This window comes from Sebastes fasciatus, chromosome 9 (genome assembly GCF_043250625.1).
Source record: "Sebastes fasciatus isolate fSebFas1 chromosome 9, fSebFas1.pri, whole genome shotgun sequence".
NCBI lineage: Eukaryota > Metazoa > Chordata > Actinopteri > Perciformes > Sebastidae > Sebastes > Sebastes fasciatus.
Genome location: NC_133803.1, coordinates 22,842,436 through 22,861,105, shown reverse-complemented (window position 1 = coordinate 22,861,105; position 18,670 = coordinate 22,842,436). Strand labels below are relative to the sequence as shown.

General features: G+C 42.8%; 1 protein-coding gene across 3 annotated transcripts; it reads right to left on the bottom strand.

The window, feature by feature from the left end:
* Positions 1 to 381: 381 nt before the first annotated feature.
* Positions 382 to 18,589, bottom strand: mypn (myopalladin). 3 transcript variants are annotated; one of them, XM_074646750.1, is made up of 21 exons: positions 18,363 to 18,589; positions 15,721 to 16,821; positions 10,865 to 11,040; positions 10,730 to 10,781; positions 10,181 to 10,619; positions 10,013 to 10,084; positions 9,790 to 9,931; positions 9,089 to 9,112; positions 8,554 to 8,670; positions 7,692 to 8,454; positions 5,922 to 7,010; positions 5,703 to 5,835; positions 5,044 to 5,121; positions 4,069 to 4,290; positions 3,826 to 3,975; positions 3,662 to 3,741; positions 3,311 to 3,437; positions 3,023 to 3,230; positions 2,737 to 2,902; positions 1,798 to 1,931; positions 382 to 1,689 (listed from the first exon to the last, which is right to left on the bottom strand). In XM_074646750.1, the coding sequence occupies exons 2-21, from the start codon at positions 16,818 to 16,820 to the stop codon at positions 1,511 to 1,513; spliced, it is 5,451 nt and encodes a 1,816-aa protein (XP_074502851.1). In that variant the 5' UTR covers position 16,821; positions 18,363 to 18,589; the 3' UTR covers positions 382 to 1,510. The 3 variants fall into 3 exon arrangements, with proteins under 3 accessions (XP_074502851.1, XP_074502853.1, XP_074502854.1); XM_074646752.1 differs by lacking the exon at positions 5,044 to 5,121; XM_074646753.1 differs by lacking the exons at positions 7,692 to 8,454; positions 8,554 to 8,670; positions 9,089 to 9,112; ... (5 more) ...; positions 15,721 to 16,821; positions 18,363 to 18,589 and adding an exon at positions 7,440 to 7,621.
* Positions 18,590 to 18,670: the final 81 nt, after the last annotated feature.

The window sequence follows — 18,670 nt, the reverse complement described above, 5'->3', positions numbered from 1 at the left end:
AATGTAATTTTATGCCTATTTGAACTCCCTTCCCCTCTAATTGGACTGATTAGCAATGCTTAATTGGCTTGCGAGCTTTCCTATTTGTTTTGAATTTGGCATCAGTTTAAGCTAATAGAGCTCTGATTACAGCACAGTCATAAAAAGCTCTCAGTAATGAGATATTAGATAGATTCGATTTTAACCCACATTAATGTCAGAGCGACCTTCCCCTCAACCTCTTTTAACACATTCTGCATACAGCTCTGAAAATAAGGGATGAAATGAGACAATCTAAACTTCATCAGTTGCGAAGGAGCACTGTAGAATGATTTCAGGTTTCTGTCTAAGTAGCATGCAGAGTTATAACCACCTGCTCCAGCAAAGTAAACATATCACTCATTTGAATAAATATAACTTTATTCTGAGAAGGACAAAACTATTTTACAATGTGCAACTTGACATCAGTCGAGTATGTGCTTTCCAACTTTTCTGACTTGAATTTATCTTAATTAAAGTTCAATTATAACCTCTGACAGATACATTTGACTTGTTGGTGTCATTTTAAAGCAAAGCCAACAGTCTGTCTTTACCACAAAACAAAGATCTTTTAGTCTCATCTCACTCATTCCTCTAGTAATACATCTCCAACTGTAGATATGATCGAGATGAATCTTTGTCATTACAAAGATGAATTAAATCGACAGAAAGCAAAACAAATTCGAAGAAGGTTTTTGTGTTTCAACTCCTAGCCATGATTGAGAGTCACATAGGATATTATTATTATGACTGAAGCCACAGTGTGTATACAGTATTGCATCTTCGTCAGGCATTGGCATGCATGCACATGAAAAAAACATGGTGCAAAAATGTGAACCAGTGATGAACGTCAAGAAATGATTTTACTAAATTTAGAAAGATCCTCACCTCGCTGGAGACATTTAAATAAACTAAATGGCACATTCAAATGTCTATTAATATACTCTAAACTATCTCTAATTATTAATAAATAATAAGTTTATATAAACTTTAAAAGAAACTATTACTACCAGTTCAGGTATGTATGATTTGCAATAAAAATAAGCGGTGCTTTTACCACTTTGAGAACAGGACTAACAATTAAGAGCATTATCGTTATCACGTTAACACGTTATCACCAACATTCAGCAACAACCTCGCTACCGTAGCTAAATATGATGTAGAAAACAAACGTGAGTCATTCAAACAGAGAACACTATTCAACTCCACTGATGGCTCATGAGCTAAGACTTTGCAAATCTGTTTTTTTTTCTGTATGTGAAACACTCCTCATATGATTTGAGTAAATAGGAATGGTGACAAACCCACTATCAGTGCTGATAGCTTTAATACAGTAATTCTTTGCCATTCTACTCTGAGTGTATCACTTCAAATGCATCACACAAATCACATGACGATCTGCTCGGATCATCGTTCTCCTTTTAGCCCTCTACGGTTTTGACCTCAGGGGAGGTCTCAGCGTGTGCTGGGAGAGGGTCGCCATGCTGCTGTGTCACAGCTCCTCACTCTCCAGCATGGCCTCGGGAGGAGAGCTGGAGAACAGGATGGGGTTGGTGTCCGATGTGGGGAAAGCAAACTTGATGTCGAGCCCCTGGCCCGTCAGAGCTGCGTATCGGCTGCCTGTGCGCTGAGCCGTTTTCATGGGTGCAGGGATGCTCTGATGCCATTGTGCTGAAGGCGCAGCAGATAGCTGGTATTACTACTTAGAGTGACAAGCTAAAAAAATGTGGCACATTTCTTGTTAAAGCTGATAGTTGCACAGCTATGCATAATATTCACCATAGATATCAAGCCTGCAGGTGCAGGATACTATTCCAGCCTCGTTTTTTGCTGACACTGTGTACCAGCCAGCATCGTCTTTTCTTGTTGGCTGGATAAGGAGACACACATATCCTGTTGCATCCTGGGTCATGCTGAAATAAACAGATCAGGGAGAATTAAATCCAATTCCAATAGAGAGTATCTATTGGACTATCTACAAGGAATCTCTGTCTGTCCCTCTGTGTATTATTCACATATCTCGAGAACCACTTATCCAAGCGACTTCACACTTAGCGGATGTATTGCTCAGGACCCAAGGGAGTGCAGTGTTGAATGTGGTACAATTTGGCCAGATTGTGGTGCTATAACAACTAACTTTACGTTTTGACCGTAACTTTTGAACTGTAAGTCTCAGAAATGAAATTTTGAATTTTTTTGCTACTCCTTCTACAAATTTTGAGCAATCGTCACCAAATTTGGTACAGAACATCTCTGGACCAGGCCGGAAAGAGATGAGACTTTTTCGGATTGTTTTTGTTCCATACATTTGTTCTATAGCTGGCTCTCAAAGTTAGCTCAAGTGCTGTCGGCAGGGCTTATATTACAAATATCTCATATCTCCTGAACGCTTTGTGCTATGGCGGGACATGTGTCGATATATCTGAGTGACCACAGCAAATTTGGTGCCATTTGGCCAATAGGTGGCGCTGTAGCAGCATCATCTAACTATAAAGGAAGTATTCTCTCTCTGTCTGTCTGTCTGTGTATGTATGACTGCCCTTCGCATATCTCAACAACCATTCATCCAATCAACTTCACACTTGGGGGGTGCAAGTAGCTATACCACGGTTCTCGCTAGCAGAATGTCCGCGGGCCAAGCAATCGACCCGTTTCGGACGGGCACTGCACGAGTGTTACAGAAACAGCTACACGGAGAGGCTCAGAACTCCTACTGACCTGATTCTGTCCTTAGTTCTAGGAATGGTGTCATTGTCTTTCTTCCAGAAGATGGCTGGAGGGGGCATACCCACCACCCGACACTCCAGCCTGACTGGAGTCCCGTCAGGAATACCCATGTTCTGCAGCTTCTCTATGAACTGGGGAGGATGCTTCATCTCTTTCTCTAAAGTGGACATGACTTAGATTACTGGAACTTCCCAACAGAGCGTGGGACATCACCATTAAGTATTCAACTGATTCTGCGTACGAGCAATTCATTCCTTTTCATTCATTGTATCCTTACCCACAACTTTCAGCTCTAAACTAAAGGAGCTCTGCCCTGCTTTGTTGCTTGCAATGCACGTGTATGTGCCGGCGTCATTCTGCGTCAGAGGATCAATGACCAGAGAATGGACGCCATTCTCCCGCACCAACATCTTGTGGTAAAGGTCTGGATAGATTGGCCTCCCGTTGACCAACCACATCAGCTCTGGGTTGGGGAGGCCGCTCACCTGGAAGATGAAAAACGTTGAAAGTAAGTTGAGGCAAATGTGCAATATTTTTGTATTGCATGCCCAGACCTGCTGCCTACCTTACAGTCTAGTCTACACAGTCTTCCCTCGTGAGCCAGCATGTCCCCCGGTGCCTGGAGGAAGTGAGGCTGGAAAAAGCGCTCCTGGGTTTGCTCACTTTCAACTTCCTGAATGCGGGCTCGCACCCTGTGAAAAGTGAGCAGAGCACATCATGGGGCTCAGACGCACGCTTTGACATTTATCCATGTGGGTCTTTATCGTGGTGTATGTTAGCATTTTAGTGTAGATGCACATGATCACAAACATATCCTAATGGTCAGGGAGGACAATCTGTAATTGGCTGGTTCCTCATGCTACAGAGGGCTCCTTCTTACCTCTGCAGATCACACTGCACACTCAGTCCTGCTCACCTCTGAGAGTGGATAGGTGTCAGTCGGTTTCGGGGAGGTCCTGTCGTGACTATCAAATGACCCGAGCAGCTGATTCGTCCCTGGTTGTCATTAAATATCAAATATCAGATTTTGCAGCTGGTGAGGAGGCGCTGACAACATGAACAGGAAGTGTGAGGTATCACCTGAGGATTAGCTGCCATGATGGTGTAGTTGCCATCGTCATCATTGGTCGTGGACTCTATATGTAGAGCACAGGTCCCATCTCCCTCTCTTATCTTCTTGTAATGGGTGTTCTTCCTCAAGACCTGCTTGCCATCCTTGAACCAGTAAACCTGACGAGAGACACATTATGTGGCGGATGAATGTGAGGGATGAAAGTGACAGATCACGCTGTGATTTGTGTAGCACAGATGTTGACCTCTCACCTTTGGAAAAGGGATTCCCACAACTTTACATGAGAGTGTGACAGGCACGCCTTCCATGGCTCTGTAGTTCTTCAGTTTCTTGTCAATTATGGGTGCGATGCATCTGCCTGTAGGGACGTCATCGTGCTGCACCTCATCATCCGACTCCTCCACCGGCGTCCGCTCCAAACGGAATTCGATCTCGCTCATTAGTCTCTGCTCAAAATTGGACACTTTGTACTCCTGGAAAAGGAAAACCAACACATAAAAGTAATCGCCAGCGTCAACTGTCTTGGATTTGGAAGTTTAACACACTGAGATTAGCAACAAATGCTCTTGGAGAGGTATGCAGTAATCAGACATGAGACAACGTGCACGTATTTATCAGGTAGCAACCGGGGTTATAAAGTAGCAATCTATAACTCATATCTCTAAACAAAACGGTACAGATTGTGACTTTAAACCACTTGATGATGAAGATCATGCACTGGCATCCGTCTGACAGGATCATTCCTGGTTGGTAAAACATTTTGCTCATCTAAACCAAACAAAAATAGGGCTGAAGGTAAAACAGAGAACAGAGGAAGATGAACTGTAGAGGGGAAAAGCAAAACTAGCAGGAGATTGTTAGTGTGTGTGAAATTTAAGTAACAATATGCAGGTATGTGAGATTTTTTTAGAAAAGTGTTGCGAAGAAGAAGGACTATCATGTTGGCCTTTTAGGAAAATCTGAAATGCAAACAGAAGAACAGGGCTGCAAGCTTCAGCGGTGAAAATGTCAAATTAGTTAACTGAAAACTGGAGAATACAGCACAGTAGAGTCGTTACATTTCATTAGCTTAATGGTTGTATGTTAGTACAGCTGGAATGCTTGATTAGAGATATTGATTAACCATGGTATTTAGACAATAAAGTTTTGTAATCTCGGTCTGAAACATTTTAATAACCCACACAGCCTCGAGCAAAGCAGTGCATGGGACGGGAAGATCCTTGTACCTCATCATAGTTAATGACAGTAGCAGGAATGTTTGGTCCAAGGGGTCTGCTCGCTGTTTTCCCCTCATTACTCGGCTTCTATGAGAGGATAGGGATGGATGATGAACGCCAACAAAGACACACAAACTGTACACACAAACATGATGGAATAACACACAAGCATGCGTATGTTGCTACGCTACATGGACACACAACAGTGAATGACCGGGAGGGAATGATGGCTGACGCTCGGCTGAATTGAAGCGAGTTCCTCATTGCCTCTGAGTCAATCTGAGGGATTTTATGTCCCTTTATCATTTTACATTTTTAAATATCAATCACAAAATGCATGCATGTAGAAACCTGGAGACGAGTGAGAACGCAGCACAGTCTTTGGTTAATATACAGTAAACTTCATCCTTAAAAGCATAAAGAAACTAGATTGCAACAGTTGGTTAGTTAGAAATTTGTGATCACACATCTACATGTCAACAAACTGATAATTTATTGACATATTCACACAGTAGTCTAATATCTAACTGAGCAGGGATGTAATGGAATATGATTTGTTTATGCAAGTAGTAGTTTGCATTATTATATTTATTTATTCACCACTACATCCCTGCGATTGAAGCACTCAAAAGAGGAGAAATCAATCAGATCTGGAGACTACTTATTACCTGTTGATGTGCAAATTGTGGAGTATCGTCTTTAAATCTAAGTTTTCTCTCAATGTCATGGAGGAGAATTTCTTTGCTTTCGCGAATATCTTCGAGAGACGGGATGCGCACCCTTTGTACGTTCTTTTTTAGCCTGAAGAGACAGACGGGAAAAATGTGTTAGAGCTTGTGACAGTACATCAATCTCATATGCATTGTAGTCCGTCAGATAGGGCGTACCCTAAAGGAGCTCCCTTGGGCAGGCCCATTGAGTTTCTGGGCTGACTCGGGGTCAGGGACGGCAGGACGGAGCTCAGGAAGGCCACGGGGTTTTGAATGGGGCTGGGGGTGGAGCTGCTGGAGGTGGGAGAGGAGGCCTGGGGAGGCGACTGGGTTCGCATGGCGAACACGCTGTTCAGGAATGACGCTGACACCGGTGTGGGTGAGGACATGAGATAAGGAGGGCTGGTGGGAGACTTGAGCACCCTTGTCGGGAAGAATCTGGGTGGCGGGGAGAACGGTGGGAGAGTAGGGGAGCTGGCTGCAGAGGAGTTGAGCTCAGCGGCCAGCTCTTGGAGCAGAGGGACCGGTGACTCTGTTGGGGAAGGACTCCTAACTGGTGAGAAGGCCTGAGCAGCTATGAACTCTTTAGGCCGGGCGTAGTTGAAGGTGTTGGAGGTGGCGGTGAGGTTCATGAGGGAGGCGTGGGTGCTTCTCAGTTGCTGAGCAGGAGATGTGATCTGCTGTAAGGCCGAGGTTGGATCTGTAAGGGCTGTGCTAAACTTTGGTGCAGGAGGAGAGAAAAATTGGGGCATAGGTGCAGTTCTGGCAAGAGCTGCAGGGGTCAAGTTGAGGTGGGAGGCATGGATGGTGTTCATCTGGGTTACAGGAGCTATACTGAGAGGAGGAGCTGTTCTCAGCTGTGGGGCAGGTGGAGGGGAGGTCACCAGGGACGAAGTCTTTAGCTGAGGAATCGAAGGAGGGGAGCTCAAAGAAGTGTTGAAAAGAGGTGAAAAGGTGGTGTTGAATGCTGGAGCCGAGCTCAGAGAGGGAGCAGGGGGAGCGGTGGTCAGTGGAGGTGCAGAGTGGGTCATCTGCTGCGAGGGCGACGTGGTGTTAAGGTAGGGCTGGAAAGGTGGCGGATGGGGTTCATGGTGCATTCTGGGTGACCACAGCGGACCTTCATTGGAGCTCTGTACCTCGGGCTGGATCTGGATCTGTACTTGGCGGTGTGACTGAGGCTGGGCGGGGGTTTGGGTCGGAGGTTCGGTGTCCTGCTGCTGCTCCATGAGGACCTGGTTGTGCAGAAGCTGGAGCTGGGCCGGGTCCCTGTTGATCAAAGCAAAACCAATATTAAAGAACTGACTATACATGGTGAAAATGAGAGCGGCTCAATGCACTGCTCTCATAAATTCAGTCCATGCTGTGAACCCCAGCAGGAATGAGCCAAAGTCAGCATGAAGAATACTCTGCCCTTTTATGGGCTACCAACAAGTAGCCGACAAACAAAACACTGTTCGAGCTCTAGACACTTTCAGCTTTCACTCTAAACAGGATGCTCTCTTATATTTATCATCAAATTACTGCCAATTTAGTTAAACTAAACAATGCAGGACACATTATCATATTTATATTTGTGTTTTAAGTCTATGATGTACGAAAACAACAGTAAACAGCTCATCAAACCATACAAGATTTCATCTGTAGCATTATCTGAAATATTAGATGAACATAGTAAAAGCATAGAGTTACACTTACAAATAGAAAATGCCATCCTTTGTTTTAGAAAGCTGGAAGGTCCACATTTGAAGTCCGCATGCATTCATTTATGAATTGCAACTGGTTACAGCTGCTAGTTGAGCCAGAGGAGGAGGAACCTCCCACTTCTCAATACAACCCATCTAATTCACTTTGATGGAAAACAAACTGGACATAATTTAGATAACCCATCGACAAAATCTCTTCTTCATCTGCTTGTACTTGTTTTTTGTTTTCATTTGCTCTACTCACAGTTTGGGTTTAGCCAGCACTGGTGGTGGCCCTTTGTTGGCTGACATGTTGCCGTCTTCATCAAACTGACTGGATGCGTCACTTTGTTCATCCTCCTCATCCTCAGGCAGTCTGAAGTGCACACGCAGGCCGACTCGGGAGTCTTTGTGGTTTGTCTGGGCGCCTGTCTTTAGGCAGGAGTTAGGAGGGGGATCAGGGAGGGGCACCACAATGAGGCTCCCATTCTGATGGTTTGGGGTCCCCTTAACTTTGGGGCTCGTGTCAGGCGATGTCACTGAAGGTGTGGACACTTCCTGCTCAGCTGAAGTCTCAACCGCAAATTGAGAAGTAAAGGGTTTTAGGTATGAGATCACCTGTCCACCGCTCTGTGGTTCTGGACGCACTCCACTGGATCCAGGAGGGTTCTGGTGGACGTAGAGAGGATCTAAGTATGTGGTGCTGGTGCTGCGAGAGTTGAGGCAGGAGCTGCTGCTCAGGCTGGAGGGTTCCAGACTGGGTAGACTGGTGCGGAGGGGGTCTGGACGCAACATGCTGGAGCCGAGGGGGTCCAGACGGAGGGTGCTGGTGTTCAAGGGGTCCAGGCGTAAGGTGCTAGAGATGAGCGGGTCTAGGCGAATGGTGCTGGAGTGGGGCTTGATGCTGTTGGTCACAGTAACCTCCGGTTGAGGGTTTACAGTGGGAGCTGGTGAAGATTCTTGGATTCGACTGGGCTCCACCGTCACACTGCTGAAAGGCCTCACGTGGTTGCTGTTGCTGCCATTGCCTGATGAGAATCAGAGAGATAGATATAAACATATTCCATCCTTTTATAAGAGTCTTTTATAAGAATACATGATAGCTGAAAGTGAAACAGAAGAGTTACCTTTGACCCTTAGAGCAGCAGCGCTGGACACGGTTCCATACTTGTTGCTTGCTGTACAAGTAAACATCCCCGAATCTTCAGGACAGACCTCAGCAATGACCAGAGTGCATATTCCCTCTACAGGCAAAAAAATAGTGATACTCACATAATCAGGTCGGTTTGGTTTGACTGCATCATATTAACTTCTCAACTAGAGAGTCTTAATACACTGAGGAAAGATACATGACTTGTGTTTCAGATCCCCAGCAGTGAGGTTTCTTTGTGTCACTGTGGCTGAGAGTCTATCTGCAGCTAAAGCAGGTTGAAGTGATCTGCCATGGTGGTTTGACACAGGATGAGAGACTACCTTATATGGTCCAGAGTCAGGGAAAAGCAGCCCTGGCTTATGTACAGAAGAAGAGCAGAAGCCTTCGCCAGGGCTGTAAACACTTCAGCAGATTAATATGTACACACAACGCAGCATCATATACAGACAGGCAACTGCTTTGGTGCAGTCAACACTTATGTTTTAGACTGATGAGGATTTAATATGTACCTGATTCCGCTGGAGATCTGGGCTCTGAAACAGAAGAGAAATATATTTAGTATATTTACGCTGCTGAATTGCACATTTCACTCTTTAGATACCATTTACACTATTTAAACCAGCTCATTAATAATATTCCCTGCATTGGACAGGATTTGGTATAACTACGATTTCTTTTAGATAAATTACTTTATATTTTTATGTCTCAGGACAATGTCTCAATGGACAGACAGTACATTAACAGCCGTTTAAAGCAAATTGTAAATCTTAAAAACTAATTATTTGGGTTTTATTTGCACTGAAAGTAATTTCTGACACTAAATCAGGCATTTTGAAGACAATACTAATGTTTTTATTGTAGCATAATTTTTTTTTGTCTGCACTCAAGGTTTTTAAGCAACACTAAATTGTGAGATTACAGACATATATTTGAATTAAACTGAATTAAATTGATAGTTTGGCAAATCCGTGACCCTTAATAGGATAAGCGGTTACAGATAATGGATGGATAAATTAAAATGATTATTTAAGATGCAATTAAATCTTTAAATCTTAATTAATTAATCTTTCCAAAAACTCCTATTCTTTTTAAAACAAGGCATGTCAAATCTGGCTGCAGCATACGTCAAAGAAACAACGCTTATAAAAATACATAAAGCACATTTGCACTTTCAGTAACACTACAGTAGTGTGGCAGCAGCAGAGCTTACTTTTCTGCAGGATCCTGAAATCAGGAGAGTCCTCTATGAGTTTTCCTTCTCTGTACCAGTCCACTCGAGGTGACGGCTCCCCTTTCACACGGCACTCTAGCACCACCAGCTGGCTTTCTGACGCAAGGAGGTCCTGCAGGCTCTGGTGGGACAAGACAGTGTGTGTGTTACACCAATAAACACATAATAGACAGTAGCAGTATACATCCTTTTATACATTTACCTTTGTGAATACAGGGGCAGCCATGAGAGGTTGGCCGTTAAACCCTTGTGGATAGTGGTTGGAGGTTTGACTCTGAAGATAAAAAACAAACAGAATACATGTTAATTAAAATGTTGAAAAGTTATCATTGAACCGTTATAGAAAAAGGAAGTGTTTCAGCTCTTCTACCTCAGGTTGGGGTGTTTGTGTTGGAGTTGACAGCACAGATGAGACCACAGAGTTCAAAGGCAGTGATGTAGTGATCGCTGCAGCTGTCTGCACTGACTGTGGTGTGGATGTGACAGATGTTGACACCTCCTGAATTTCTGTAAGTTCTGTATCGCCAGGTGACAAAGTAGGAAACACCTGCACAGGTGATACTGTTGCCTCCTCCTGAGCAGGGTATGCTGTGGATGCCACAGATGTTTTAGAGGGCTCTGGGACTGGAAGTATAGTGGCGGATATCCGGACCGGTAGAAAAGGTTCTGGGATTATTTGGTTAGTTGGTGGAGAGGAGAGCTGCTCTGCTGGCTCCTCAGTGGCTGCTGCAGGTTGGGATGATGGACAGTCTTCCTCTTCTGCAGAGAGAGTTTCGCTCGATGATGGAGGGGAAGATTCTCTCTGCAGCCTTTGAAAATCACAGGAAGAAAGGAAATGTCTTATTTAGTGTTGCAATAAGGTAGATAAAAGTCCACATAAGTTATTTTTTATGTGGGTCTAAATACGGTAGAAACTCACTGGGCTACATGTTCAATGTGCTGTTCCCCCTCAGAATCCGAAGAGGAGGCACCTGTCAGTTTGAACAAACAACCATCACTAACAGTGTTAAACTGAACTGTAAAAGTGTCAGTAACAAAGAAACACGAGACTCACCTTCGACATAGATCTCAGCTGACGTGGAGTCAGTGCCGTAGAAATTAGATGCGAAGCAAGAGTAGCGTCCAGTATCTTCCTCGAAGGCCTCTGCGATGACCAGAGTGTGCAGCTCGCCGTTGGTGATGATCTGAATGTCAGGGCTGTTCTCCAGCTCCTTGCCCTCACAAAACCACCTGTAATTAAACATATACAGCAAAACTGCTCAGTACAACTTAACATTGTAAGCTTCTTTCAGTGCTTGTATTTTATAAAATTATATTTAAAATAATTTTCTGTTAAAAGCATGTTTGATATGCAAATATGTTGGAGGAAATCTCCTTTGTGTAAATTAGCTTTAAAGGTATCCTATGACGTTTTTGACCACTAGTAGCGCTATGGAGTGATGTAGGAAGGAAATGCATGTAACATGTCTGTCAGACCTCATGGTTTTGGTGAGAAACATTTAACGTAAACATTAACCCCACAGGGCACCTTTAATATGGTTTAATTAATTACAAAATAAAACCTGCTGAAGTAAGTCATTAACTTCTTTTTCAAAGGCCTTCTGGTGCATCAAATAGATACTAGAACCACTCCATACATATTGGTCAAAGGTAGATGAGTATGAATACGGGACAATCGTAGTGAGCTTCAGTGCAACTGGACATGAAATTGGTGGGTAGAGTGTATTTGTATGAAATGGTTACATTCAGGATGCCACATTGGCATGTTCACCCTGACAATATATACAAATGGGTGATAAATTAAAAAAAACAACAACATTAAGTGTCTGTGGAGCTTTAACAGAGGGTTGAACTCCATTCTACCAAATATATTCCCTCATTTAATTGGGCTTTATGTGGGTTAAGATCTGCTAACTGTGAAGGCCAAAGTATATCAAGTATATCATTTCATACTCATTCAATAGGTGTGAGGGAAAAAAATAAATACAGCATAGTATCACAATATTTTGCCTGGCAATATTGTACGGATAAACGAACGTCAAGTATCGGTCTTTCAGTATATAAACTATTAACCTCTTAACAATCCAACGCTCTTCTGTCTTTTGAAGCGGGCTCAACAGGTTAAAGTGAAGATACTGGTATCATATGAAACTAGAAAACCTAAGAAATCAATTGGTATCAACCATGTCATGTTAGCTTGTTGGGGAGAACTCTGAATAACGCTCCAAAGTTACACTAAATTCTGGCGAGGAAAAACTGACATGGCCATTTTCAAAAGAGGGTCCCTTGACCTCTGACCTCAAAATATGTGAATGAAAACTCTGAGATGAACAGAGTGGAAAAATGTAGATTAAACAGATGTTGACAAACTCATTAATATAAAATAAAAATAATTTGCAGATGAAAAAAGGTAATAAATCGCAATATCACAATACTCACCATATCGCAAAATGTTTAAAATTGCAATAAGATCATATTGTGTTTTAATTATCGTGATAATATCGTATCGTGGGGCCCCTGGTGTATCCCACCCCTATCATTCAAACCCTCAATGACCCTTTTTCCTTTAATTTGTTGCCTGTCTGTAACTTTACTTGAGTTGTTTTCAGCAAGTACTCTATTTCCTCTTTAGTGATAGTACTGTTACGTGACTTAACTATTATTCAGTAGGATATTCTAAGACTCTCCTATCCTTGCTTTATTATTTTAAACCCCATCTTTACACAGTTCTCGTTTTTCCTTCTATTAACCTTCTGACACCATTTCTAAAAGGCTGGTATCATGTGGTGTCTTTCCCAGTTCCCTAATAGTGCCCCTGGCTCGGTGCCATTCAGCAGAGTTATGCAGGCCAAGAGAAAAATGTTTTGATGAGCAAGCCTTATCCCCTTCCCTGTAAGACAAGAAGTAACACCAGGGTGCCAGTTCAGAGGCCGCTTCAATGCTCTGTTGATGTTATGAAGATGAGGAGCACAAAACAATCGATCTAAAAGCACCTAGAGTAATGTGTTAAGTGTATTTATTATCAAATCTGGTGTCTTCTAAAGTTTTTTTTGTCGCCTTTATTAATGAGGGGAAAGATGGCAGGTGACATGCAACAAAAGCTGGACTCAATTCAGGTTATATCAGGTCAGCGTCCTAATAGCCAATAATCAATATCATTTTATGCTGTCAAATTATGAATAAATGGGCTGAAATCATATTAAAACATGTGATAAATGACAAGAAAAACGTCCTACCTGGCTAACATTACATACCAGGCATTGGAGTCGCAGTTGGCAACAGTCTATTTATTCATTGTAAAACTATAATAGTAAAAATAATTTTTCCTCTCCTGATCAGCAACATAATGCAGCGGCCTCTACGTCAAAGCACATCTATTCTGAGCAGATGAGGTCTTGATGCTTTATAAAAATCCAGCCAATAAACATACAGGAATGAGGTGACGTGTTACTCTTTGGCAAGACGTCATCATACAGTCATAAATCATATCCAGGCTCATGAATCACATACAGTATATGAAACACTTTTTCAAATAAATACGCAGGCAATTACGCTATTAGACTAGACAAGCTGGAATATGCTGTCAATGTCCTGCCTGAGGCGAGTCTATGTCATTTTCTAATGAGTAAGGGTCTAAATTGAAAGCATGAGTAGTAGAGGAGGTAAAGGACCCCGCTCGCTGCTCGCTGCACCTGTCAGGGCTATTTTCCCTCTGGACTTCAGAACTAGAGAGGAGATTCCCTCTGGAGCCTGGGAGCTCTGACTGGCTGACCCAATCACATACGCATAACGCTAAACATAGACTCCGTAGACACACAATGCTATACCCTGACGCACCACAGACACTACACCGCTGCAAACTGATGGGAAATATGAACCTGACAAGTCTATTTTGACTCCTTTAAGTCATAGTTACTAACCCAGTAGCTGCAGGGGAAGGAGAAACAAACAGCACTAATGAAAAAAAGCTTTATGTTAACAGCCAAATAAGAGAGAAGCTTGAACACAATATTAAGGAAGTAACATTTAAGTAGAAACCACTGAAACAGAACTCAGCTCTTCAGGCTTTTGTAAGAGCCTGAGACCAAAAACTAAAAATCATCTTACCAAACTGTTCATGCTTCTGTCAAGAGCTCAGTAGGTTCCATTATCAGACGCGACTACAGCTTGCAGTGCCAGTCCGGTCTAAAAATGGCAGAGAGCTACATTCTCCCTGGACACTTTTCTGTTGGTGACTCAACAATGTCCAGTAGGACTAACAAACCCGTGCCCTCTATAGTCTGAAACCTCAGCTTCACTTCAATTCAAGGCTTTGTTGTCCTGGGAGTGCGAGTCCGGCCAGGGTTTTAAAACATATCTGACAAAACTGCCATAAAAAAGCTCCAGACAAGCATTAACAAGAGTGTAAATTAGTAAGCACCATCATGTTAGTCTTCAAAATGTATTCTGCTTTACTCTGTTACCTGAATACAATGAGAAGTGTGAATCCCTCTCCTAAATGGTCGTTAATTAGGATGGCACTCTCATTAGAATCTGATGTTATTCTTCTTAAGAACGACAGATGTGATTCTCATTTGTCCCAGACATAACCCTGACCACCAACAAACACACACAAACAAACACAAACACACACTCCGCACCATTCAGAACCAGCTGTTGGCTATCATCACACGTCACTTCTGTCTGGATCTCCAAAGAGAGAAACACCATTCCTCTTAACTCACACGTCTCAAAACACTTTGTAATAATGATTCAGTATTGTCTGAGGCTCAGGCACAGACATGGATCCATCTTTCACACAATTTATTCACTAGAGTCTGACTGACACTGGCTTTGTCTGGCTGATACCCATATTATTATTTCAGAGTTAAAAAATCTACAATAAATTGGCCAATATATAAACATTTTTAACATAAATGCATAAGACATACACACACAATTTTTTCCTGGTGAACAAACTGAGAGTCAGACCATTCCTACAATAATTCAAACATATCTTTTGCACTTGTCTACAGCAATTTCTTGTTACACATTAGCAGGCACAGGTGGCAATACCTGTAAATGTATAAGTTAATATTGAACCATAATATTGGGCTCTGATATACACCCTGTATTTCTCTTTATATTGTTTAAAAGCGTGGACAATAGTGCTCTAAAATTCTTTCATCTGCCAAATAATACTGAGACTCCATCACAGGTTAAAGTCCTGCGTTGAAAATGTCACTTAAGTAAAATATGTATTATGAATGAAATGTACATAAAGTATCAAAAATAAAAGTACTCATAATTCACAAAATTGTCCCTGTTAGTGTTATACAATTAGATATAAAATGATTGGATTACTATTACTGATGTAATAATGTGTTTATTGTTTTACTGTTGAAGTTAGTTGTCTAGTTGGTAGACTTTTTATACACTGTTGGGCGGTTAAATTTATAATATATATTATAAGATCATAATATGTTTTGTATGTAAAGTATCTAGTAACTAGAGCTGTCAAATAAATGCAGTGGAGTAAAAAGTATAATATTTCTCTCTGATATGTAGTGAAGTAGAAGTACAAAGTAACCTAAAATGGAAATGCTTTAGTATAAGTAAAGTACAAATACCCCAAATTTGTTCTGAAGTAAAGTACTTTAGTAAATTCTATCACTGAGTAAAACTAATATCATGACATCTTACCCTAATCTCTTGTTCTCGTAAGATGTTCCCCAAACAAAAAGGTAATCCAAATGGATCCAGATCCTTCAGTACGCTGCAAAATCTCCACTGACACTACCTCACAGCACACTGGCCTTTCTGCTTGTTCATGTAATGTAGACTCGTTTTAAAAGATCATGGAAGCAGAAAGGCTTACTGTAACTCCAGCAAACTAAGAAATAAACTGATATCAGAACTTATTTGCCTTACCGGACTTCAGGCACAGGGAGTCCTCTGACAATGCAGTCCAATTGGACTTTGCTGCCCTCTGGAACCTCCCTGCTTTTCAATTTCTGGATGAAACAAGGAGGCTCACACGCAGCCTCCGCTGGGTACGGAGTTTCTGTCAGGGCACAGCTTTCAGCCTCCTCCTTCTGCACCTCCTGGGAAACAGAGTCTTGCTGCTGCTCCCCAGTAATCCTGCTGTCCTGAAACTCTACGTGCCCAATCCCAGAGTCCAGCAGAGGCTCTGGTTGGTGGCTAACAGCAGGGCTGGGTCTCTCAATCTCCACCTCCACGGGCATGGCAGAGCGCTCCCTGTTGTCTGTGCTGAGGGGATGAACCGTCCCATCGCTCTGGCTCTTGTTCTGGTTCCTACTCCTGTGGGATTTGGACCCTCTCGGTCGTACCCGTTTGGAGCTGTTAGCCTTGAAGAGAGAGGAGAGCTCCTCAATGAAGTCCGCTGCCTTGTTGAGGAACTCCTTCTTGGACTGGGTCTCCACACCGTATGGGACGTTCCTCGCCGACCTGTCAAAGTCGTCGAATCCCTCACCGGAGTCTCTTGTGTTCCTGATCATGTTTTCCTGCTGTGCGGACGCTTTGTGCATCTTTCTGTCTGATGTGAATGTCGTGTGTGTTGCTGGCAGTTCTCTGAGTTCAGGGGCTGGCTTGGTGAAGGGCACAGTGGAGGGGGCGGCAAAAGGAGCAGGAGAGGGGTTAGCAAAGGGAACAGATGGGGGTTCGGAGGAAGAGACTGAGGAGATGTTGGAGGGGGTTAATGGTGTGACAGAGGCCTTGACCTCTGCCCTCTCCTCTCGAGACTCATGTCCAATGGCCTGGCGGGCCAGGTTCACACTCTTATCCAGCTCCTCTTGGCTGAGGAACGCTGAGAGGTCTGAGAATTGGGGATCATTGTGGCCCACAGAGTCCTCAGCCTTGCCTTTAAGTGACCCGTAGATCTGAAGGCGTGAGGAAGAAGCGTCCGAGCGGCTCATCTCGCTGTGGCGCTGCTGGGCTTTGGCTTCTGCCAGGTAGCTCTCTCTTAAGAGCTGAGACAGTGACGGTGGCTGGTCAATGTTGTTCTCCTGCATGCTGTGGAAATATTCACAGGATATTCAATTACATTCCACACTATTCAAGTATCTGTGTGGAGAAAATACTCTATACTTGTTTTCCAACACATACCATAGAATGATTTCCCAACACAGTCCATATTCACTACATTCATTATGATGCAATGCAGCAAAAAATAACTAAATGTTCACTGTGATGGATGGATCTCTACAAGTTCATTTTCATACTGCACTGAAAATGACTGAAACCAGTGGCTGTCTGGAGGACCGGACATCAATCTAAAAGCATACAGTATGACAAGCTGGAGAACTGAAACGATTAGTCAATTAATCGATTAGTCGATCGATAGAGAAGCAAAAATGCTAAAAATGCACAGATTCCACCGTCTGTGAAGATTTGCTGCTTTTCTTTATCTTCTTTGAAACTAAATATCTTCGGGGTTTGGACTGTTTTTCAGACCGGCAAGCAAACAAGAAAGACGTCCACTTGGTTCTGGGAAATTGTGACATTTTTCACTATTTTCTGATATTTTATAGAACAAATGTTTTATCAATGAATAGTATATGCAACTTGCAGTAAATAAGATGTCTAACAGACCTTTTAAATGACTACAGAAACTAAAGGAAGAATGACTAATAGTCAGAAGTCAATTAAATGTTTTGATTCCTTCACATATTTATTAGATATATCTGATAAATACAGTAAAGAGCTAATAAAAACATTTACTGATGTGTACCGTAGATATAATTCACATTAATATTACACTTAAATAACAAATATTTGGTGAAAAGATGGAACATAAGTGCAGAGACTGTAGTTAAAAGCAGGTTATATGTGGTAAAAATAGTTTTTTATTTCAGCCTAATTTCAGCCTTCCTCTGGCCTCAACAGGGTATCAGGTTCAAGCTCTGAAACCAGATCTGATGGGACACAGGCAGGCTTCCACCTCATACCAACACTTAAGTGACGTTTAGTCTTTGCACAACTTTTTGACACTAGGCATGAGCAAGTTATTGAGTACAGACATGAGATAGGGTACACATATGCTACTGACACTCAAATCTGCGCAATTAAGAGAGGCAGCAATGCCCTTCCAACGGACCTGAAGCTGCAGCTGTTGTGTACATTAATCCTTTGCAAACAGGCTCCAAGCCCATCGAGTCATATCTAATAATAGCGAGGGGTCAGTTTACATGAAGAAAATCAACACAAAAAAAGCAGTCCCACTCATCCTGTGTGCCCTTGTTGTCATGATTTTGATTAGACACAACAGTCATTAAGCAAATATCACAAACAGAACTATAATTATCATAAATGGGACATTGTTGAGTGAGATTACACACAGTTCACAGCCCACGCAGATGAAGCTCCCCTGGTTAAACACAGCAGGCAGGTTAAGATAATTCAATTTAACATTCAAACAGAAATAGACTCGAGCTTGTCTGAGGCTCAATGTCAGAGATTTTCTCAGTCTATACACAGCATATGAGGCTGATGCCAGAAGATAGTCAACAGGACACAGTGAACAACAATTAAATTAGGGGGGTGGTTTGTTTTACCTTCAGAATAAACCCAGCTGGCCCCTGTGAAGGACTGGTAAATCCTCAGAGTGCACCTGTGCTCAAAGAGGGAGATTCTGGTCTTCCGGTCGGCTGCCACCTGGGGAAATCTTGGACACAGGCAGCTGCCCCAGCCTCCCTGGTTTTAAAGCACAGAGTTCACCTTGGAGTTTACAGGAAAATATGGAGCCGAGTAGCTAGGGTAACCTGTCACCAGTACAAGTAGCAACATTTGTCAGTGCAGTAGTCGCAGGTTATTTTAGGGAGGCCTGGCCCATGTGTCTGGGTGGCGTCCCAGCTCATTGGCC

Coding starts and splice junctions, on each gene's coding strand:
- mypn (XM_074646750.1), bottom strand. CDS start 16,820: ATGCAGGAGAACAACATTGACCAGCCACCGTCACTGTCTCAGCTCTTA. Junction 10,620..10,729: donor CACATTGAACATGTAGCCCA/GTGAGTTTCTAC, acceptor TGATTTTCAAAG/GCTGCAGAGAGAATCTTCCC. Junction 4,291..5,043: donor CTGTCATTAACTATGATGAG/GTACAAGGATCT, acceptor TTCCTTTTCCAG/GAGTACAAAGTGTCCAATTT.